The sequence below is a fragment of the Bos indicus genome, chromosome 10 (assembly GCF_029378745.1).
Source record: "Bos indicus isolate NIAB-ARS_2022 breed Sahiwal x Tharparkar chromosome 10, NIAB-ARS_B.indTharparkar_mat_pri_1.0, whole genome shotgun sequence".
In the NCBI taxonomy this organism is placed as follows: Eukaryota; Metazoa; Chordata; class Mammalia; order Artiodactyla; family Bovidae; genus Bos; species Bos indicus.
The window spans coordinates 76,214,104-76,239,186 of NC_091769.1; the positions used below are offsets into that span (position 1 = coordinate 76,214,104).

General features: G+C 39.5%; 1 protein-coding gene across 2 annotated transcripts in view; it reads right to left on the reverse strand.

Annotated features, from left to right (window-relative positions):
• Positions 1–25,083, reverse strand: part of ESR2 (estrogen receptor 2) — an 88,319-nt gene that overhangs the window by 36,364 nt on the left and 26,872 nt on the right. For both annotated transcript variants that reach the window (XM_019969036.2, XM_019969035.2), the window contains exons 5-7: positions 18,601–18,900; positions 15,410–15,548; positions 9,129–9,262 (exon numbers count right to left, since the gene is read on the reverse strand). In XM_019969036.2, the coding sequence (XP_019824595.2) occupies positions 9,129–9,262; positions 15,410–15,548; positions 18,601–18,900 (573 nt within the window). The remainder of the gene's footprint in view (positions 1–9,128; positions 9,263–15,409; positions 15,549–18,600; positions 18,901–25,083) is intronic.

A 25,083-nucleotide genomic window follows, 5' to 3' on the forward strand; every position in this document is an offset into this window, starting at 1 on the left:
TTGTGTCTGACTCTTTTGCAACCCCATGGACTATAGTCTGCCAGACTCCTCTGTCCATGGGATTTCCCAGGCAACAATACTGGGGTAAGTTGCCATTTCTTTCTCCAGGGGATCTTCCCAACCCAGGGATTGAATCCATGTCTCCTTTATTGGCAGGCGGATTCTTTACCACTGAGCCACTAGGTAAGCCCTCAGTGAACACTGGTGTACATAAATACCAGAATACACATTCTCTTCAAGTATACATAGAACATTCTCCAGGATGGATTACAGGCTAGGTCAGAAAACAAGTCTTAATAAATTTAAGAAAATTCAAAATACACCAAACATCTTTTGGCTATAACATTGTGAGATTAGAAATCAACAACAAGAAAAAAAAACTGCAAAAAACAGAAATACACAGTCTAAAGAGCTACTACTAAAAAGTCAATGGGTCACTGAAGAAATCAAAGAGGAAATAAAAATATACCTGGAGACAAATGAAAATGGAAACACATGATGTGAAATCTATGGGATGCCACAAAAACAATTCTAAGAAGGAAGTTTATAGCAATATAAGCTTACCTCAGGAAACAAGAAAAAATTTGAGAGGTTCCTTTTATTGGAATATGAGCCTTGAGTGCTATAAATTTCCCTCAACTGTTGAGTAAGTTGCAACCCCAAATTTGGCTGTGTTCTACTTTTATTTTCCGTTAGTTAAAAATGCTAATTTTGATTATTTTTCCTGTGATCTACAGATTATTTAGATATATGTTATTTGGTTTCCAAGTGTTTGGAAATTTTCCAAGATCTTTCTAATATTAACTTCTAATTTAGTTCCATAGTGTCAAAGAAAATACTTTGTATGAGTTAAATTTTTTTAAATATATTCAGTTTTGTTTAATGGTTCAGAATATGGTCTATCCTGGTAAATAATTCAATGAACACTTACAGAAAATGTGTCTTCTGCTGTTTGGGGGTTGAGTGCTTTTAAAATGTCAATTAGGTAAAGTTGGCTGGCAGTGTTATTCAAGTCTTCTCTATACTTGCTGATTTTCTGTCTTCTTGCTGTATCGATTATTAAGGGGTATTAATATCCAACTATAATAAAGGATTTGTTCATTTCTCCCTGTAGCTTTTTTTGGATGAGTTTTATTGTTATTTGTTTGTTTTGGCTGCACTGGGTCTTGTGGAGCGTGGGGCTTCTCCAGTTGCGAAGTGCAGGCTCAGCAGGTGCAGCGCATGGGCTCTCTGGTTGGGCTTAGCGGTCCCATGGCATGTAGGACTTTAGTTCCCAGACCATGGGTCGAACCTGTGTTCCCTGTAATGGAAGGCAGATTCTTAGCTACTGGACCACCAAGGAAGTCCCCTCCCTGCAGTTTTATCAGATTTTACTTCATAATGTTTGAGGTTCTCTTATTTGGTGCATAAATGTTTAGGGTATTTACATCTTCTTGACAAACTGACTCATTTATCATTGTGAAATGAACTTCTTTATTCCTAGAAATTTTGCTCTAAAATTTACTTTTTTCTAACATTAATATAGCCACTCCAGCTTTCTCTTGATTAGTCTCAGAATGTAATATCTTTCCCCCATCCTTTACCATTAAATTATATCTTTAAATGAGCTTGTTAGTAGTAAACAGTTGTGCTGTTTATCCAATCTGAAAATGTTCTCCTTTTAATTGAGGTTTAATATAATTATTGTTAGGATTAATTAATTAGGAATTTACCACCTTGTTTATTGTTTTCTATTTGTCCTATCTATGCTTTATACTGCCTTTTTCTTCTTCTTTTTGGCTAATTTTTATGGTTCCATTTTATCACCATTGTTGGTATTAGCTCTAATTCTTTGTTATTTTCATGGTTGCATTTGGGTTTGTGATATACATTTTTTTTAAATTTAATTTTATTTTTTTATAAACTTTTTTATTATTTTATATTTATTATTTTATATTTTAATATTTTATAAACTATTTTATTATTTTTTATAAACTTTACATAATTGTATTAGTTTTGCCAAATATCAAAATGAATCCACCACAGGTATACATGTGTTCCCCATCCTGAACCGAGTTTATCTTCAAGTACTACTATAGTACTTCATGTACAAAATAAAAACCCTATACCACACTACACTTCCATTTGTTCTATCCCAGCCTTTGTGGTCTTGTCATCTGTTTTACTTCTATATAAACCCACAATATATGTTTATTTATTTTTTTTGCTATAAACATTGGATCTTTTAAATGAAAATAAAGAGTCTTAAATAATAAGATAAATTCATTATATTTACCCACATTGTTATCATCTGCAGGACCTCTTTATTCCTTCACATGGATCCATATTTACATCTGGTATCATTTTCCTCCTGCTTGAAAGACTTCCACTAATATTATAGTGCTAGTGATGAATACTTTGAGTTTTTGTATGTCTGACAATATTTTTATTTATTTTTAGTTTTTATTTTGCCTTCATTTTTTTAGATTTTTCTTTTTAGGTGGGCCATTTTTAAAGTTTTTATTACATTTGTTACAATATCTCTTTCGTTTTTATGTTTTGGTTTTTTGGCCGTGAGGCATGTGGGATCTTAGCTGCCTGACCAGGGATTAAACCCATACTCCCTGTACTGAAAGACGAAGTCTTAACCACTGGGCCGCCAGGGAAGTCCCCTGCCTTTGCGTTTTGAAAAGCATTCTCATTGTGTAAGGAATTCTACTTTAGTGCTCACTTTGGCAGCATGTATACTAAAACGAATTCTACTTTAACAATGTTTTTCCAAAAGTACTTTGAAAACGCTGCTCCCTTGCCCCATTCACTTGCATCAGAACAGAAATTTGCTGTCATCCTCTTCTTTGTTCCTCTGTATGTAATATCTTCATTCTCTAGTTGCTTTTAAGATTCTTCTGTTTATCACTGATTTTAAGCAACTTGAACATGATGTGCCTTAGTGTGGTTTTCTTTATGTTTCCTGTTCTTGGGATACATCAAGCTTCTTGGATTTGTGTGTTTATTGTTGTCGTTCAGTCACTAAGTCATGTCCAGCTCTTTGTGCCCCCATGGACTGCAGCACACCGGGCTTCCCTGTCCTTCACTGTCTCCCCGAGTTTGCTCAAATTCATGTCCATTGAGTCAGTGATGCTACCTAACCATCTCATCATCTGCCATCCTCTTCTCCTTTTGCCTTCAATCTTTCCCAGCATGGGGTCTTTTCCAATGTCAGCTCTTTGCATCAGGTGGCCAAAGTATTGGAGCTTCAATTTCAGCATCGGTCTTTCCAATGAATATTCAGAAAATCAATCCAACTGATTTTCCTTTAGGAAAAGGAAATCCTAGTGTGTTTATAATTTTCATTAAATTTTGAAAAATTTCAACCATTGTTTCTTCAAGTATTTTCTTACCCCTCTGCTTTCAGGGACTACAAATTCATGTATATTAATAACTGTAGTTGCCCCACAGCTTCCTAATAATCTGTTCATTTTTAAAAACTTTTCTTCTTTCCATTCTTTTTTGATAGTTTCTATTGCTATCGCTTAACATCCACTATTTTTTTCTTCTGCTATACCTAATCGGATGTGAAAGTGAAAGTCGCTCAGTCATGTCTGACTCTTTGTGACCCCATGGACTATACAGTCCATGGAATTCTCCAGGCCAGAATACTGGAGTGGGTAGCCTTTCCCTTCTCCAGGGGATCTTCCTAGGATGTAAATCCATCTAAACATACTTTTCACATTTAGAAATTCAGTTTGAGTGTGTTTCATATTTTCTATGTCTCTTCTAACCTGTTCATGCTTTCCTCTTTCTGGTGATTCTTGCCCTATCCTTGGTTAGTATTGCAATAAGCACAAAACTGATATTCAGCTAAAGACCTGAAGGGGACCCTCTGCAGATTTTGAAAGTCTCTCTGGCCAGCTTTTTCCTCTCTAGTACTCCTCAGAAATAAGGAATATAGTTATACTAATTGTTTTAATGTCCTTGTCGACTAATTTTATCATCTGCATCATCTGGCATCTTTTCCAGTTATTGTCATTTCCCTCATTTTAGGTCATATTTTCTGCTTCTTTGCAGGCCTGCCAACATTTGATTGATTTACCCTGTTAGGTGTTATATTATTCTTCTATTCCTTTAAATTGTCTGGAGCTTTATTCTTGGGTGCAGTTAAGTTACTTGGTAATAGTTTGATCCTTCAGACCTGTTTTTAAGTTTCCTTTGGAAGGACCAGAGCAGCCTTTGTTCTAGGGCTCGTGTTACCTCACTACTGAAACACCTTTCTGAGTACCACAGCCAACATCCAGTAGAGCTCAAGGTTTTCCCCGTGGCTGGTGAGAACATGAACTATTCCTGGCCCTCTGTGAACTTCCAGGGGTTGTTCTGCCTCCTCCTTTCTGATGATTCTTTCCCTGTCCTTAGTTATTATCATACTAAGCATGAACTTGATGTTCAGCTGAAGACCTGAAAGGAACCCTCTGCAGATCTCGAAAGCCTCTCTGGCCAGCTCTTTCCTCCCCAGTACTGTCCCCTGCAAATCCTAGCTGCCTTAGCCTCCCCAAACTCACAACTCTGTCCCTCAGTTTAGGAAGACCCCTGGTGTCCACTTGGTTACTTCTCCCCGTGTTACAATCTGGAAACTGGCTCTAGGCAGTCAACTGGTCGATCAAGGACTCATTTTGTGTCTCTTCTCTTGAGAATCACTGTCCTTTGTGGCCTGTGTCTGTTTTATATATTCTGTAGGGTTTCTTAAATTAAAGGTGCCTAAGTGGATTCTGTCCCTGTTTTCAAGTTCATGTTATAAATAATCAAAAGGAAAAATAGCCTGTAACTTGAAATGCTTAAAATCTAGCAAAGACTTCTCCTAACAGTGGAAATTTTCCAATAGAATGAGAACCCCATTTTCTGAACAGTAATGCTGAACAGAATAAATTCACTTTTGGGACTTTCCTGATGATTCAGAGGTTAGACTCTGTGCTTTCCCTGCAGGGGACACAGGTTTGATCACTGGTCAGGGAACGAAGATCCCACATGCCATGTGGCACAGCTTAAAAAAAAAAAAGAATATATTCACTTTGAAAACTGTTTTGACCACCAGGCCAAAAGAAACTTTTTAAAAGAAGATTTCTTAAATTGGGGTTTACTGTAAACAAATTCTACCCATTTACCACCATGAGTGATAATTACATCACATGCCTGCCTCACCCTCTGTAATCCCCTCCACATGGCAGCTCCGTGAGACGCTGCACAAGGAACGCCGCAGCCTTAATCTTTCCCATTTGCACAGATGATGCTTCTAGCTTCCTAACAACACAATATGATGTCTCAGAGGCTAAAATGTCTGTAAGGAGCCTCGCCAAACAGAAACCTTTAGACATGAAAGTGTTCTAACAAGAAGCAACTGCTTTCCAAGGAGCACTCTGCTACACAGAAAAGAGTCCTAAGTTATTTCTGCAAGTGAGAGAAGTCCCATAATTTGGCATTTGATAATCCTCTTGTGCCAAGGTACAAATGAACTTTCCAGGGAAATCTTTCCTTTAACAGAGACAAACAACAGCAAACATTTGAGATAATGTAAGTAGGTAGATTCAAAGACAGGATCTGAAAAAGCTGATTTCCTTCCACAATCAGTTTCAAATGTCCTACCTGGTCATTACCTATATGCACATCAACTTAATCACTGATGTAAGCCATGTCCTCAAATTATTCTATAGAAGCTGAATGGTAACAGTCAATGTCAAGAAGGTGATAAAAGCCCCAAAACATTTAGCATTTTTCTTGACTTCCCCTACAATTTTCACTTGTCCAACGATTTACTATTTCTACTCACAAATGTTTGTTTTCTAGATATGGCATAGAGAGTGCATTGGGTGCAGGGGAAATGTCTTGTCTTATAAGTAAGGCCAGATTCAGACCCAACTAGTAAGTACCCAAAGTTGTCTTCAGGGTGTCTGAGCTTCACACGACCTTCAAATTTCTTCTTCATTCCCCACCTCCCCTCCTTCAAGACCTAACTTCCTCCCCTCACCCTGTCCCTGTACCATGATCCAGTTATCTCCCAGACAATATTTCCTGCTCAATACTAGAGTTATGCAAAGTACGACCTGTTACCAGTACACAAAGAGAGAAGTAAAAATTGAGGGTAAGCACTTGGAAACTCTTACAGCAACTGATAGAGTCATTTTAAATCAACTGAATATAACAATAAAACACTAGGGCTTAGTACTTTTCAAAAATTTTTTTATTTTATGAAAGTACTATCCATAGAGATTCCCTGGTACTCAGCTGCAGGGAATCTGTCTGCAGTGCAAGAGACCCCAGTTTCCTGGAGAAGGGATAGGCTACTCCCTCGAGTATTCATAGGCTTCCCTGGTGGCTCAGATGGTAAAGAATCCACTTGCAATGAAGGAGATCTGGGTTCTAACCCTGGGTTAGGAAGATCTCCTGGAGGAGGGCATGACAACCCATTCCAATATTCTTTCCTGGAGAATCCCCATGGACAGAAGAGCCTGGCGAGCTACAGTCCATAGGGTCACAAAGAGTCAGACACAACTGAGCAACTAAGCATGGCACAACTATCCATATAGAAGGATTCTTTTAAGAATCAATACTGTCAAAATGACCCAAGGCAATCCCTGTGAAATTACCAATGACATTTTTCACAGAACTGGAACAAAAAAATTCTAAAATTTATACAGAAACACAAAACACCCTACATAACCAAAGGAATCCTGAGAAAACAAAACAAAGCTAGAGGAATCAGACTCCCTGACCTCAAACTATACTACAAAGCCACAGTAATCAAAGAGTATGGTATCGACACAAAAACAGAAATGTAGATCAATGAAACAAGATAGAAAGCCCAGAAATAAACTCAGGGACTTACGGTCAACTAATCTATGGACAAAGGAGGCAAGAAAATACAATGGAGAAAAGATAGTATCTTCAATTGTGGTGCTGGAAAATTGGACAGCTACATGTAAAAAAAGGAAATTAGGACACTTTCTAACACCATACACAAAAATAAATTTTAAATGGATCAAAGACCTAAATGTAAGGCCGGACACTATAAAACTCTTAGAGGAAAACATAAGCAGGACACATGCCTTCATGCTCAGTCATGTCCAACTCTTTGTGACTGGACTGCAGCCCACCAGGCTCCTCTGTTCATGGGACTCTCCAGGCAAGAATACTGAAGTGGATTGGCATGCCTTTCTCCAGGGGATCTTCCTGGCACAGGGATCGAACCTGCATCTCTCCTGTCTACTGAATTGCAGGTGGGTTCTTTACCACTAGTACCACCTGGGAAGCCCTAAGCAGAACACTCTCTGACATAAATCCCAGCAATAGCTTTTTTGATTCACCTCCTAGAGTAATGAAAATAAAAGCAAAAAATAAATTTGTTTATTTAAATTTAACTTGGGCCTAATTAAACCTAAAAGCTTCTGCACATCAAAGGAAACCATAAAAACAAAAAGACAACCCACAGAATGGGAGAAAATATTTGCAAATGAAGCAACCAACAAGGGATTAATCTCCAAGATATACACGCAGTTCATGAAGCTCAATATCAAAGAAAAACAAACAGCCCAACTGAAAAATGAACAGAAGATATAAACAGACATTTCTCCAAAGAAGACATACAGATGGCCAGAAAGCACATGAAAAGATGCTCAACATCACTAATTATCAGAGAAATCCAAATCAAAACTACAAGGAAGTTATCACCTCACACTAGTCAGAAAGGCCATCATCAAAATGTCTACAAATAATAAATGCTGGAGAGAGCATGGAGAAAAGGAAACTCTCCTACACTGTTGCTGCAAATATAAATCGCTACAGCATCTGTACTGGAGAACAGTACAGAGGTTCATTAAAAAATAAAAATAGAACTACCATATGATCCTGTAATTCCACTCCTGGGCATATATCTGGAGAAAACCATAATTCAAACAGACACATGCAACCCCAATGTTCATTGCAGCACTATTTACAATACCCAAGACATGGAAACAACCTAGATGTCCATCTACACATGAAAGGATAAAGAAGAAGTGGTGCATATATACAACAGAATATTACTCAGCCATTAAAAAGGATGAAACAACACCATTTACAACAACATGGATGGACCTAGAGATTATCATACTAAGTAAAGTAAGTTCAGTTCAGTTCAGTCGCTCAGTCGTGTCCGACTCTTTGCGACCCCATGAAGCGCAGCACGCCAGGCCTCCCTGTCCATCACCAACTCCTGGAGTTCACTCAAACTCATGTCCATCAAGTCGGTGATGCCATCCAGCCATCTCATCCTCTCATCCAGAGAAAGACAAATATTATATTGCTTACATGTGAAATCTTAAAAAATGATACACATGAACTTATTAATTCAAAACAGAAATAGAGTCACAGATGTAGAAAACAAACTTACATTATGCGGGGAGGGGGATAAATTGGGAGACTGGAATTGGCATACACGCTTAATGTGATCATCTCTCAATTATACAAATTCAAATCATTTATGTTGTACGTGTTAAATAATATCATGTTATGTCAATTGTGTGGGTACTTAGTCACTAAGTTCCGTCTGACTGTTTGTGACCCCATGGACTGCAGCCCACCAGGCTCCTCTGTCCATGGAATTTTCGAGGCAAGAATACTGAAGCATCTTTACTTAAAAAAAAAAATAAATATATATATATATATATATTGGAGTTGCCATTTCCTACTGCAGGGGATCTTCTCGACCCATGGATCAAACCTGAGTCTCCTGCATCTCCTGCGTTGTCAGGCAGATTCTTTGCCACTGAGTCACCTGGGAAGCCCAATATGTCAGTTACACCACAACAAAATAAATTAGAATGTCAAAAAACACAAAACAACGCAAGGTAAACATTTTAAAGTTCATTTTTTCCTTTTCCGGTGGAGTGGCTTGAGCCACTTTTTAAATTACCACCAGTAATTCACCTAATGAATAATTTATATTCAAATTACCAAAAGTTAAGTACAGTTTAAATCCCTATAAATGAAACAGAGAAGTCAGAAAGAAAGCCATTTTCCCCTTTTTAAGTAAAATAAGAAAATCTGTTCCCCTCAACACCATGCCGACTCTAGAAACAGCATCTCTCCCCCATAAAACATGGCCCAGGTGTGTGGTTACTTACTGGAGTTGAGGAGGATCATGGCCTTGACACAGAGATATTCTTTGTGTTGGAGTTTTAACTCACGAAACCTTGAAGTCGTTGCCAGGAGCATGTCAAAGATTTCTAGAATTCCTTCAACACATTTCCCTTCATCCCTACAAAAGTCCATTTGGAAATGTAAGAAACATATAGCTTTAGGTAACCATCAAAAGTAAGGAGTATTTTCTTTTTAATCTCAAATTTCATCTGGCACACCCTTTAACAAGGTAGTAATGAGAGCACACCCAGAAATATGAAATTACCAGAATAATTTTTATATAAGGAAGACAGGAGATTTCCTATAAGTCCCTGAACCAAACATTTGAATAAATACTATTTAGGCAACAGTGTGCACTGGAAGTACATTTGCCTTCTACCTGTTCACCAAATGTTTTCTTAAAGGAATATCATTTCTGTTTATTATTTTCGATCTAAACTATTTCAGCCAACCCTCAAAATATGACATATTTTACTAAAAAGAGACAGTTCATGTTCTCATCCAAAGACTCTAAAGTATTAATGAGAAAAGACTGAACATTACAGAAGCAAATATTCCAAAAAGAAATAACACTTTATATCTAGAGCTTAACTCTCACATCCTGGTGGTCAGTTACAAACTGGTGGGGCAATGAACATACATTTAAATGTAGTTTGAAAAAAAGCTACTATGACATACAAAGAAATCAAAATTATAGCAGATAGATCAGAATCAGGAAAAAAAGGTAGAAATGGAGACATGATAATTTTGACTTGTCAAAGATTATTTTTAAGCAAAAGCTTTAGACAAACATTGGACCATATAATCAAAATTCTTTTGAGCACTCTTTATGGAAATGAACTGTATAAGTGTATTTTGAAGTAAATTACTTGAACTGCATCAAGAAAATACCAGCTTCAATCCACTCCAGCCAGACACATATTATTCCACCTCACTGCTCCCCCCGCCCAAAACATGCATTATCATCCATCATAGAGCTATTGTAAGTCCTTGACAAGCAAGCATTTAGATGATTTTGTCATGAAAGTTTCATTTGCTTCTAAAAGCCTTCAGTACACATCAAAGGGCAGCTGTGGTAAAAGTGAAATCATGAAAGTTTCATTTTCAGTCTCTGGAGGAGCTCCTGAAGGGGACCTGAGATCTTCAAAGAAGTGGCCAGTCCCTTCTTCTTCCTCCAATCTCAACCCAGGACGTTTCCAGCGATGGTGGGGTTTGGAGAAAGGGCCTCTGTAGAGTTCAGTGAACTGACACCAGTGGGTGCCACCAATCTTGGTAAAGCCTTTGCTATTTGGTGCTATGATGGCCACTCACCAGTATCCTGCACATTCCTGCAAACTCACTATACCAAGTCACAAGTACGCAAACTGCACACTTTGGCAAGCAAGCGTGGTATCTTCAGCAACCAGTCTAGAATTTCTGAAAGTGTGCAGTTTAAATGATAAAATATCATGCCCCTTAGAAATCACTTCTAAGGGAAAGGCCACTTTGGAGAATCAGAGCCAAAGGTACCAAAGCCTGTAGGAAACCCCAGCCCTCCACGTGTCACCCACCCACCTCCCCTGCTCTGGCTTTTCCCAGGCAGCTTGCTGCAACTGTCCAGTAAGGACATGCATGCCCTGAACATAGCAGAGGCACAAGGAATACTTATTCACTGAATGCCCCTCAAGCCAATCACCAAATCACTCTGCCTAGGATAATGAGTTATTGGAAATTGTAATTGATGGGTTTAAGGACATTTGATACTGAGAAAAGTTAGTTTTAAAATATCTCTGGGGCCAAAAACAAAAAGTCCAACAAGTCCTGCACTGACAGTTTAGTAGTTTGGCTCTTTACTCTTTTGTGCAACTCAGAGAAGTCACAGGCACACATGTGCACACACGCACACATCCACTTCCCCAAGTAGTATAAGAGGACTCCTTTGAAATTAATCCTATTTTGCAGGAGCTGTCACCTGAGCCCAAGAACACATCCCTAAATACTGAAGTCAGCACTGTTTCCTCATTAAAATACATAATATTTTAAGTGTAAATTCACATTTCAAAAATGGAGGGAGAACTTCTATCACATGGTATCTTAAGCCCTGATGAATGCTGCAATTCACAAAAATCAGAACATATGTACCTCATGGAAAAAGAGAATTTCTAAACCCATTGTAAAGAACTAGGTCTGATTGCTTTCTCCAGCAAGTGTGATAGCCAATCATCTCATTTTGGGGGTGGGGGCAGGCAAGGTTAGAATATTTATATTCACTTCACAGGCTGTAGAAATCAAACAAATTTTTAGAAAAGAAATATGAGAAACATAGAGGCAATGAGGTAAAATACTTTATAAAGTGACAGTCTCTCAGTCGTGCCCAACTCTTTGCGACCCCATGGACTACAGTCCATGGAATTCTTCAGGCCAGAATACTGGAGTGGGTAGCCTTTCCCTTCTCCAGGGGATCTTCCTAACCCAGGGATCAAATCCAGGTCTCCTGCATTGCAGGCAGATTCTTTACTAACTGAATCACAAGGGAAGCCCAAGAATACTGGAGTAGGTAGCCTATTCCTTCTCCAGCAGATCTTCCTGACCCAAGAATGGAACTGGGGTCTCCTGCATTGCAGGCAGATTCTTTACCAACGGAGCTATCAGGGAAGCCCTTACTTTATAAAGGACACCCTAATTAAAGTTCTACTTTAAGATGAATAATACAGAATAGTGAGTAAGGACTTTAAAATATCAACAAGACCTATTTCATTTACCCTGTAAGTAACTATGGATTGACACTGATTTATGAGTAATATATTAGGACAGGTTTAAAAGATTTGAATTCAACCAGTTGGGTATATGAGTTGTCAATCTAGTAGGTATATGAGTTGGGTATTAAAATATCAAAACAATATATCAAACAAAACCACTCATGGAAATTTACTTTTTCACCCCATTAATCCACAGTGAAAGTGAAAAAGTGAAAGTCAGTCACTCGTGTCAGACTCTTTGCAACCTCATGGAGTATATAGTCCATGGAATTCTCCAGGCCAGAATACTGGAGTGGGTAGTTGTTCCTTTCTCCAGGGGATCTTCCCAACCCAGGGATTGAGCCCAGCTGAGCCACCAAGGAAGAACAAGAATACTAGAGTGGGTAGCCTATCCCTTCTCCAGGGGATCTTCCTGACCCAGGAATTGAACCAGGGTCTCCTGCATTGCAGGTAGATTTCTTACCAGCTGAGCTACCAGGGAAGCCCGTTTACCCATAAACCAGTGCTAAATAAAAATAAAAGTAGTAGTTTCAAGCAGACTATTATTTGATAACAAAATAAAAATATTCCATTTGATGCCAAGGACATCTTGAAAGAGATGTCCTTTGGGGCTCGCTGCTTTGTACTGACAGTACACATGTGGCTAATGAACCACAAGTCGTCTACCTGTGTGAGAGGCAATGGGGTTGGGAGACACATGGGAAGGACTTTAATATTCAACTAAGGTGGAATGATCTGAGTACAAAGGGGAAATAAAAATTTAGAAGTGAAAATTCTGTGGGTCTCTTGAAGAAAATTCAATATAAAAATACCTAACATGAATGAAAACTCAGCACATTTACATTTGTCAGTCCACAGAACTCCATAAACATCCACTTCCTCTGACTCTGTAATAACATTTGACAGTTTTCCCCTCCCTGGTGGCTCAGCTGATGTTAAGGACACATAATGTCTTAGCATATACGATTTCTCGAATAAGTAGAAGTTCAAATTCTCTGGTAGATCTTCATATGAATTGGGATTCTAGTGATTACCTAAATAGCGACCTTGTTAGAAATAAGCTGAGATACCTGGATTTTTCTCTCATCCTCAGTAGGTTCAAGTTTTTTCACTGCAGAAGCCTCAACAAGAATAAAGGGAAACAGAAATTATAGTCTCAGTCTCCACAAATAAATAGGCTAATTTAGTTGTATTCACTGCTTAAATGGTCATACTACCACATAGAGGAACTCCAACGGGACAATCCACCAAAAGACAGTTACTTTCAAGTAGTGTGAAAAAGTTTTATTCACATTGCAGAAAAGATTCCCATTAGAACTCCTTTATGGTAAATAATTTGACTTTTGGAATTGTCAAAAATGTTTAAACATGCTTGAATAAGCAACTCCTCCAGATATATACCCATCACACTAAAATATATTTATGCTGTATATATAATAGATGTACTAAGAATCTGAGACTTGAAATTCTAGACTTTACAGAGTGCTCAAAACAAGTAGAACCTGCAACAAAAAATAACTAGTAGACACTCAAAGAAAAATGCCTGTTGGATGTGAATGCACTTACAATTCCCAAGAACTCCTCTTCTACACTCAAATACACACAACTTCTATAAATTCTTCTCTTCTAATGTGAGTCTAATTAAAATAAATATATAAGAAAAATTACTTCTTTTTCTTCTATTACTTAACCAACAGGTAGGCCTAAACTTTATCTGGGATTTGTGTCAATTTACACTAACCTATTTACATATAGGAGTTGAACCCATACAAAAAGGCGAGTTTGTTGTATTAAAAACCAGGAGTGAAACAGTCACTGAAAATAAACTCTAAATGTGGCAACACTTTAGAAATCAACACAAAAAAGCAAACCCAGTCCCAAAGTCTGCAAATGTATTAGTTTACCAAAGGATAGAACTTCCTAGCGCTAACTTCTAGGGAATTATGTGTGTATATTCGTGTGTGTGTGTGTGTGTATGTGCACCTTTATCTAAATTCTAAGTGGAACACACTGAATGCAGGAATGAATGACAGTGATGGTGTGACTGGGTGCTTGGCCTTTCAGCCTGCCTTGCAACATGGTACCGTGAAACGACAGCTGGAGGAATAAGTTTTCTGAAATGGCCAGAGAGTAAAATAGAGTTGTTCTAAGATAAAAGAATAAAGCAGAAAGTTACTTTGCCTTTGGCCTCCTCCTCTTTCCTCATCCAGTTCTCTATCCTGCTGAGAGGCATGTACTGTTGTTGGTAAGAGGGTGAACTTCACAGCCAGTCCCCGTGTCCATCACCATAACTGCAGGCAATCTACCTAACCTCCCACTTCCATACCTGAAGGAAAGGGATAATAATGGTGCTCATCCAAAAAGGGCTACTGTGAAGATGTAATGACCTAAGACATTAGTGCTTAAGATGGTGCCTGGCACATATAGGCCAATAAGTTAGCTATTTTGATTGTTACTGAAGGGTCTGGGCTTCCAGAACCTCCCTCTGGGCTTACTGCTGCTAGAGCCATAGTCCATGCTCCAGCTCCTCCCAAAGGCCCTGCTCTCCACCAAAACACCTCCGTCACTTAGAACAGCGCTCTTTGTCAATGCCATCATCCCCGACAACAGGAGGAATAGGTGCTAACACCCTGGCTATTACTTTTCATCTGAGTAAGGTGTGTATGGGGAGCTTCTGAAGATCTAAAGAGGTAGTGCCTAGAGCTGGGGGCAGATCCTTTCCCTCCAGGCTTAGGGTCCAATGTGACTGAACACTCAACACTACCACTTTTTCAATTCAAGGAAGACAAAAATCAATTTCCATGGAGATTCTCAAACTGTTCAAATACAACACCAAGAAAGTGTTCTACTTTTCCTACTAAAAAGCTTCAGTGTTGCTGTACATTCCAGCTTTCCCTCCATGTACAGTTCACTAAGTCAGTTAAAAAGTGGTTTTGCCATCTTCAAAATAAAACTAAATGCAAGAAATTATAGCATAAACACCATCATTCCCCAGTTTCCATCAACTTTCATCTGGTTTTAACAACCATTCCTTTCACTGCTTTGCCCAAAATGCTATATAATATGTGTAGTTAGAGTGAGTTAAAGCATGTAAAAATAAACTTGGTAGATTTATAAGAATTTTACCACTGGTCCAGATAGCTGGAGATGTAAATGGCCCCTACTAGTGGAAAGAACAGCAGGACAGCTTAAAAATTAAAACCCCAAAATGGATTTTTTGTAATGCAGGAAAACCTAAGGTGAGCTTCACACTGAGTGCCCACACACCCTCAGGACACAGGCCCTTGTGTGGTCTGGCCAGTGAGCGCTGCTGCATCGCAGGAAAGAATGAGTCACAGGACACTGAATCGTCACACTCACGCTCTCCTTCTCAGGTTCTTGACCCAGTGAAGGAGCCCACGACCTTCTCCTCCTCCTACCTGCCCTTTCAGGAGTGAGGTTTTCATTGCAGAACTCAGGACTCTGTTCCCACTTCACTTGGCACTTCACTCAAGTTGGAGAAGAAATACAAGGAATTTGTGTCTCACCTGTCCAGAATGAGGTCTGGAGCAAAGATGAGCTTGCCAGGGTGGTCGATGGAGCGCCACATCAGCCCCACCATGAGCACCTCCAACCAGCAGCTCTCCAAAAGCCGCACTTGGTCGTACAGGCTGAGCTCCACGAAGCCTGGGGAAAGCAAGAGGCTGTGAGCATACCCGCCCTCCTCCTCAGCTCCCTGATTCCATTAAAAAAAAAAAAAGAAGAGCAACTTTTGAAAAGCTAAGAAAACACAAATCACCCAGAGTGCAGGGGAAATCAATATTTTAAAGATGTGGTTAATAGCTGGTGAGGAAGAAAATCCTGAATTCAGAGTGAGTAACTCACAATTTCTAGTCTCGAACACCTTCTAGGAGAAATGTACATCATTCAGAATTTCCAAAGGATTATTAGCTGGGCTTATACAGCTTCCAGACACATGCTAGGGAAGAAGACAAAGCTGGCACTGACCTTTGTTAGTTATATCCCAGTAATCCCTCTGCACTACCAAGAAAGATAGAGTTCAGACATCAGCCAGAGGGGCTGCCTGTCTGGCCCATCCCATGATGGGGGCAGGAGGAGTAAGGGGACAGGATAGTGGGGGTGATGGGTGGGGGGCTTGCAGAGAAAATAGGACCAGCTCCTGGAGAAAGTCAAAGTTCCAGCTGAAAGAGTTTCTCCAATTGCTTACCATTTCCCATCCAGTATTAGACTCATTCTTCTGAGTGGGTGCACTTGTTTCTGGGCTATTCTATGCTGAAGAACACACATAACAACAGAAACAGGTCCCTAAGGAAAAACTTCAGAAGCAGAGCTCACTGGGGCTTCCTCCATAAGTCATGATAAGAGGAAGAAGCTGTATAACATAAATAAACAAACAAATGACCTTGGAGTGCAATGGACTTTGGTTAGAACCCCTGCTCAGCCTCATCCCAGCTAGTTACTTAATCTTCTTTTAAATCTTTGTTTTTCCTACAGAAAAAATGGGGGCAACAATGCCTACCTCTGAGAATTTCCTAGAGGTGAGATCTCTCATCATCCTCATTTTAAGGATGAAGACACGATGGCACAGAGAACATATGTGGTTCAACTCTTTGAACAATTATAACAGAAATCTGAACAAAGGAGAACTGAATGGAAAGTTGGATAAATCCTTTCCAAAGCCACATCCTACATACTCAGTTCACATTCCTGGTATGTGTACACATTCCAATCTCACCCACAGTTACAGACAATAAGCCTGCCTAAGGAAGATCAAGCTTTTCATACTTATAGATCTTCAACAAAGCCAAGGCTAGGTGATAGACTAAAATTTTTTTGGTGGGGGCTAGACAATGGCAATGAAGAAGAAGGCAATGGCACCCCACTCCAGTACTCTTGCCTGGAAAATCCCATGGACAGAGGAGCCTCGAAGGCTGCAGTCCATGGGGTCGTTGAGGGTCAGGCACGACTGAGTGACTTCACTTTCACTTTTCACTGTCATGCATTGGAGAAGGAAATGGCAACCCACTCCAGAATTCTTGCCTGCAGAATCCCAGGGATGGCGGAGCCTGGTGGGCTGCCATCTTATGGGGTCGCACAGAGTCGGACACGACTGAAGCGACTTAGCAGACAACGACTATGCTAACTGATAAAGTGTGGGAAAAAGCCCACAACTTCAGACTATGCCTAAGCTTTCAGAAAATTTTCCAAAACACCAGGCTTGAAGAGGGACTGATGCAGCTTAAGAGATCTGCTTTGCTTTGGCACAAAGAAGCTACACAGCTCTCAGAAGTAATTAATCACCACTCTCCAGGTGGGGTCTTGAAAACTAGGCTTGGCATACACATAGATCAAAAGCTAGAGGAAAAAAAAGAAGAAAAAAAGCTAGAGGAAACTGCACCAGTATTGTCTCCTATGGGAAAGAGCTCAGGAAAAAAACCCATCATTCTGGCAAAGGAGAAGATGCTAAACCATCAAAACTGAAGTGGAAAAACCTGAAAATTCTCAGAAAGCTCAGGAGCCAACAAATGACCCCTATGGATCCTATTCGCTGAGACCCTTAACCCAGGTGCTCTTCCCCAGCTCCCTCAATCTTCAAAATCTGCCTAATGTAGTTGCTGCCCTCTAGGCCATGGGAATCATCCTTAGTGACTTAGAACTTGGAGACCTCATTTCTTAGACAAATGGAAAGATGTACATGGAGAAGCCCTTCCAGAGGAAGCATGGGTTGCTGTCAATGTATGTTAGAATCCTTGATTCATTCTTTCACGGAAATACCAATTCAAATAACTAGATGGTGACCGTGCAGTACCTTGGGTGTACATGTTACAAGCCGGTCTGGGAAAATGAACGCACTATAGAATAGAAAATGCATGTTCTAAATGACAATTCAGGAATAACCAAACCCATTTTTAATTTTATCATTTTTAATGGTTAAAAACCATTCCAGGTTTACTGATGATTCATGTTACTTTTGTAGCTGATTTACTCTATCCATTTTATTCATTTATGTACATATTACTGATTTTTTTTCTTTATTGAAACACAATTTTACAATTCCTATTTAGCATCTGAGAAACCTTTCACTTTCATACTGTGAAAGGTCATACTGTGCCCCACCCCACTCTCACCTGATCACACCCCTCCTCCCAAGGTGATGAGTCCACAGCCAGGAGATGCGTTAAGGTGGAGCCCAGATTTCTTTCTTTTAGATCATGCTCCAGGTCCCAGGACCTTAAAATTCCCTGCCTAAATGGCCCCACACCCACATCCAGAGCATGGGTGGGTCTCTTCCCTGGGTCTATCTTCCCAGAACATATCTAGGCATGAGATATAGCCAAACCAGCTAATGTCTGTAAGAGATGTGAACAGGCAGGATTCGGTGTGTGCAAGGTAGTGTGGGATCAGTGGAGCGGGGAACAGGGGCGGACAGGAAGAGAAGGGGCCCGCCATATACCACTCCTTCTGCACTGCCATGTCTGGTACAGAACTCAGAGGAATTCAAGAATTCTAAATTGAAACCTGGCCACCTGTGTTGAAGGCACAAGTGTCAAGATAAGAAAAAAGGATGTATTCCATTTAAAGCTTATAAATCAAGCTGTCAAACCGCTAAATACAGGAGACACAGCTTGCAGACCTCCATTCTGTATTCGTGCCCCATAAAGGTTAGGAGCAGACCTTTCTACAAATAAATTTAAAGCTAAGACTCAGAAGGCCCTACCCGGAATCTTCTTGGCCCAGCTGATCATGTGTACCAGTTCCTTGTCGGCCAGCTTGGTGAGGGACATCATCATGGAGGCCTCAGTGAAGGGCGTGCTGGGGCGGCTTATGAGCACGTGGGGCGGCTCGGCCTCCAGGAGCGTAAGCACCAGCTGCTCTGGGCTCAGGGCACTCAGCAGCAGCTCTTTCACTCGGGTCATGGGTCCACCGTTCCTCTTGGTTTTGCTCAGGCAGTGCAGCTGCTCATCAGAATTTCTCTGCCTTCGCACTATGCGGTACCCACACCTTTCTCTCCGAGAGCCTAAAAGAGAGCAGATAACACAGTGCTTTCCCCGTCTCTTCCCCAATGCAGCATCAGGTTCCCCCAGTCACCAGGATGAAAACAGAAATCACTGTAAGACCTGAGTCTATTCATAGAATATGGCTTAGAACATGAGTCTGATTTTTATTTCTGGAGCCTGTGAGGCATGTACTAAAGATTATTACATTTGTGACTGTATTAGCAAAATCCAAAAGTCTACAAATAATAAATGCTGGAGAGGGTGTGGAGAAAAGGGAACCCTCTTACACTGTTGGTGGGAATGCAAACTAGTACAGCCACTATGGAGAACAGTGTGGAGATTCCTTAAAAAACTGGAAATAGAACTGCCTTATGATCCAGCAATCCCACTGCTGGGCATACACACTGAAGAAACCAGAAGGGAAAGAGACACGTGTACCCCAGTGTTCATCGCAGCACTGTTTATAATAGCCAGGACATGGAAGCAACCTAGATGTCCATCAGCAGATGAATGGATAAGAAAGCTATGGTACATATACACAATGGAGTATTACTCAGCCATTAAAAAGAATACATTTGAATCAGTTCTAATGAGGTGGATGAAACTGGAGCCTATTATACAGAGTGAAGTAAGCCAGAAGGAAAAACACCAATACAGTATACTAACGCATATATATGGAATTTAGAAAGATGGTAACGATAACCCTGTATACGAGACAGCAAAAGAGACACTGATGTATAGAACAGTCTTATGGACTCTGTGGGAGAGGGAGAGGGTGGGAAGATTTGGGAGAATGGCATTGAAACATGTAAAATATCATGTATGAAACAAGATGCCAGTCCAGGTTCAATGCACGATACTGGATGCTTGGGGCTGGTGCACTGGGACGACCCAGAGGGGTGGTATGGGGAGGGAGGAGGGAGGAGGGTTCAGGATGGGGAACACATGTATACCTGTGGTGGATTCATTTTGATATTTGGCAAAACTAATACAATTATGTAAATTTTAAAAATAAACTAAAATTAATTAAATAAAAAAAAAAATCAGTAATGACTTTTTAGAGACAACAGCCCAAATGATCTTTAGGTTTCCATTTCAAGATCATCTATTCCATTTCTAAATCTAAATCCATCTTTCTTTTAAAGAGTACTAACAGACTTCAGTTTCCAAACCATGAAATTAGGAATTTTCTTCAAGCAGAAGATAGGGAAAAGTAGGAACTGACTATAAATAATACATTTTTATAATACATCCTTAAATTTTTTCTGCATGTATGTATGTGTGTCTGTGTATTCTTTTTTTACATACTTACACAAATAAGTTTATTTCAAATAATAAGTTAACTGAAAAAATTTGAGATTAGATATATTTTTTTTAATCTAGACATAATGCTCAAAATTCCCCAAACTAGGCTTCAACACTATGTGAACTGAGAACTTCCAGATGTTCAAGCTGGATTTAGAAAAGGCAGAGGAGCCAGAAATCAAATTGCCAACATCCGTTGTATCATAGAAAAAGCAAGAGAATTCCAGAAAAACATCTACTTCTGCTTCATTGACTATGTTAAAGACTTTGACTGTGTGCATCACAACAAACTGTGGAAAATTCTTCAAGAGATAGGAATACCAGACCACCTTACCTGTCTCCTGAGAAATCTGTATGCAGGTCAAGAAGCAATAGTTAGAACTGGATATGGAACAATGGACTGGTTTCAAATTGGGAAAGGTGTACATCAAGGTTGTATATTGTCACCCTGCTTATTTAACTTACACGCAGAGTACATCATGAGAAACACTGGGCTGGAAGAAGCACAAGCTGGAATCAAGATTGCAGGAAGAAATATCAATAACCTCAGATATGCAGATGACACCACCCTTATGGCAGAAAGCGAAGAGGAACTAAAGAGCCTCTTGATGAAGTGAAAGAGGAGAGTGAAAAGGTTGGCTTAAAACTCAACATTCAAAAAACTAAGATCATGGCAACTGGTCTCATCACATCATAGCAAATAGATGAGGAAACAATGGAAACAGCGAGAGACTTTATTTTCTTGGGCTCCAAAATCACTGCAGATGGTGATTGCGCCATGAAATTAAAAGACACTTACTCCTTGGAAGAAAAGTTATGACCAACCTGGACAGCATATTAAAAAGCAGAGTCATTATTTTGCCAACAAAGGTCCATCTAGTCAAAGCTATGGTTTTTCCAGTAGTCATGTATGGATGTAAGAGTTGGACCATAAAGAAAGCTGAGTGCCAAAGAATTGATGCTTTTGAACTGTGGTGTTGGAAAAGACTCTTGAAAGTCCATTGGACTGCAAGGAGATGAAACCAGTCAATACTAAAGGAAATCAGTCCTGAATATTCACTGGAAGGACTGATGCTGACTGAAGCTCCAATACTTTGGCCACCTGATGCCAAGAGCCAACTTATTAGAAACACCCTGATGCTGGGAAAGATTGAAGGCAGGAGGAGAAGGGGATGACAGAGGATGAGATGGTTGGATGTCATCAGTGACTCATGGACATGAGTTTGAGCAAGCTCTGGCAGATGGTGAAGAACAGGGAAGCCTGGCATGCTGCAGTCCATAGGGTCGCAAAGAGTCAGACACGACTGAGCATCTGAACAACAACAACAACATAGGCTGGTTATTAAGGGATACATCTAACACAGAGAAACTGGAAGTACAAGAGCAGAAAAAGATTTGGCAAAAGTTAACCAAATAAATTGGAGTTACTGTCAATATCAGACAAACTTTAAGACAAAAATCATTATTAAGGTCTCGTAAGTAGATTATAAAAGAAAGATAAATAATTCTAAACTCATATACATCAAAACAATTTGAAAAAATTATTACATACTAGTTCAACTTTAACTAAAACTGTTATTATATAGATCATATTCTCTGACCACAATAAAATAAAAATAGAAGTCAGTAACAAAAATATAATTCCCAAAGCCCTATATATATAGGCAAAATATTTCTAAATATCCATTGATAAATGTAAAAAATATAAATGTAAAAAATGTAAAATGGAATTTAAAAAGACACAAATCAGGATGTCATTAGCATGGGCACAACATTTATATAAATTTTCCCTAAAAAAAAAAAATCTAAAACTTAAAATCAGAATGCCTACTTTCTATACTCCCACCATTGCCTTTGTTCACTAAATTCAATTGTCCACATTTATAAAGGGAAATATGAGTTAGGCGGTATGAGCAAATTTATTTACTTCCAAGAAAATTTATCTGAATTTCTCTTATCCTTGGCTAATTACAGTAGAAAGAAGGGCTCTATTCATCTAGGAATAACTGAATCGAACAAAATAAGAAAAGAATTAAAAGCCTAGAATGTAATTTATTTTACTAGTAATCACATAGAGAACTATTATTATATAGTTATATAATTTATATATTTATAATTATTATTAAAGATAAATTATACTTTCAGGGTAAAATGGGATAAAATGTATTGCTTAAGAGAGTATCTTTCTAATCACACATTTCTCTTCTGTGGAGAACATGAGGATAAGGAGTTTACAAAACAGACTCCATACAAAGTGAAAGGTTTTGAATCCCAACATTCAAATTTATTTGACCAAATTTCCCCAACAAAGTTCCATGTACTAGACCCTGTTCTAAGTTAGGATCAATAAAATAAAGCCCTTAGAATCTATCGATAGAGCTCCTAAGGTAAATCAAGTTGTATTCTATAAACCAGAATAAAATGAAATTGAGAAGGTCAAAAAATAAAGCCACTGACAAAGAACTCACATTTCTGTACCAAGGACATTCCCAGGGTTATGGCTATGACACTGTAACCTAGGCAGAGTCACTCAGTGTGCCTGAGTGAGCTTAATGAGAAACTACCAAATAAGAGCGCTCCATATTAGAAAGTGTCCCAGCAAAAACAAGCTGACAACAACAACAATGGTAAACGATGATCACAGCAGCTATCATAGACTGGAAGCTTCTATGTGCCAGGCTTTGTATATTACTGTACATAGCTTATCCCTTTCTGACAACTGCCTGAGAGGACACGTGGTATTACTATCTTCAACATACAGGCGAGGATCCAGGCACAACAGCTCAAGTGACTTGCTCAAGGTAGAAAAGCTAGAAAATAGCAGAAGCAGGACCAAAACCCAATCAGTGGTCTGAATCCGGAGCTGGTGCTTTTAGCTACTATTTTATATCACCTCCCCAACAAATCACTTTCAAGTATCTATACAGCAGGCAAATAAAGAGATGGCATCAAAAGATGCTGAGCTGTTGTCCCAACAGAAGGCTACAGATCAGATATACAGTTATTCAGATCAGTTTGGTGGCTGCTTGCATTGCAGTGTATTCTTATAATGAAGCTTTTCCTCTGAAGCTAGCCTGGGTGGGTATCCTTCTACCATTTAAACAACCTTATTAATGCTTCAGCGGAAAGGACAAGATTGGAAATGAAGCAGAAAAAGGTGCTGACTGAAGGGAAAGGATTTCTGAATGAAAGGAGGAAGTGGAATTATGCAGGAGGATCTAGAATACAGGGAGAAACCCTAATCCTCTGAGATTAGATAGAAGGAAGAATCTAGATGAAGGATTTTCTCAGGAGGGCAGACAAGAGGGCTGGAAAAGGAGAAAAGCCACAGCTAATGAAACTCACTCCTAATGGTCTTTCCTCATGGTCAGTAAAGGGCCAAAATACCCATCTGTTTGCACATCAACCCATCTCATTTCTTCTGTAATCTCCAAAGGTAATGCAAATCTTTTTCTTAGCTCTATCCGGTGACTTTTTGGTCAAATTCAGTGACCTTTTCCAGGAAAATTTTAGGTATATCCCTGAACTCTGGTGCTCCCAACTTAGACGTGTTTTTCAACGAGAGAATGAGAAAAAGGACGGGAAAGTAATATTCAACGCCACAAACTGTGCTAGGTCTTTATTCCTCACAAAACTCAGTGAAGCAGATATCTCTGCTTCAGAGATAAGGAAAACAAGGGCCAGAAAGGTTAGGTCATTTAAGCACTGTCACAGGTAGCAAGAAGTGATGAGACAAAGACTAGAGATCTCTTCGAGAGAATTAGAGATACCAAGGGAACATTTCACTCAAAGATGGGCTCGATAAAGAACAGAAATGGTATGGACCTAGCAGAAGCAGAAGATATTAAGAGGTGGCAAGAATACACAGAAGAACTGTATAAAAAAGATCTTCACGACCCAGATAATCACGATGGTGTGATCACTGACCTAGAGCCAGATATCCTGGAATGTGAAGTCAAGTGGGCCTTAGAAACCATCACTACGAACAAAGCTAGTGGAGGTGATGGAATTCCAGTTGAGCTATTTCACATCCTGAAAGATGATGCTGTGAAAGTGCTGCACTCAATATGCCAGCAAATTTGGAAACTCAGCAGTGGCCACAGGACTGGAAAAGGTCAGTTTTCATTCCAAACACAAAGAAAGGCAATGCCAAAGAATGCTCAAACTACCGCACAATTGCACTCATCTCACACGCTAGTAAAGTAATGCTCAAAATTCTCCAAGCCAGGCTTCAGCAATATGTGAACTGTGAACTTCCAGACGTTCAAGCTGGTTTTAGAAAAGGCAGAGGAACCAGAGACCAAATTGCCAACATCTGCTGGATCATGGAAAAAGCAAGAGAGTTCCAGAAAAACATCTATTTCTGCTTTATTGACTATGCCAAAGCCTTTGTGTGGATCACAATAAACTGTGGAAAATTCTGAAGGAGATGGGAATACCAGACCACCTGACCTGCCTCTTGAGAAATTTGTATGCAGGTCAGGAAGCAACAGTTAGAACTGGATATGGAACAACAGACTGGTTCCAAATAGGAAAAGGAGTACGTCAAGGCTGTCTATTGTTACCCTGCTTATTTAACTTACATGCAGAGTACATCATGAGAAACGCTGGGCTGGAAGAAACACAAGCTGGAATCAAGATTGCCGGGAGAAATATCAAAAACTTCAGATATGCAGATGACACCACCCTTATGGCAGAAAGTGAAGAGGAACTAAAAAGCCTCTTGATGAAGGTGAAAGAGGAGAGTGAAAAAAGTTGGCTTAAAGCTCAACATTCAGAAAACAAAGATCATGGCATCGGGTCCCATCACTTCATGGGAAATAGATGGGGAAACAGTGGAAACAGCGTCAGACTTTATTTTTCTGGGCTCCAAAATCACTACAGATAGTGACTGCAGC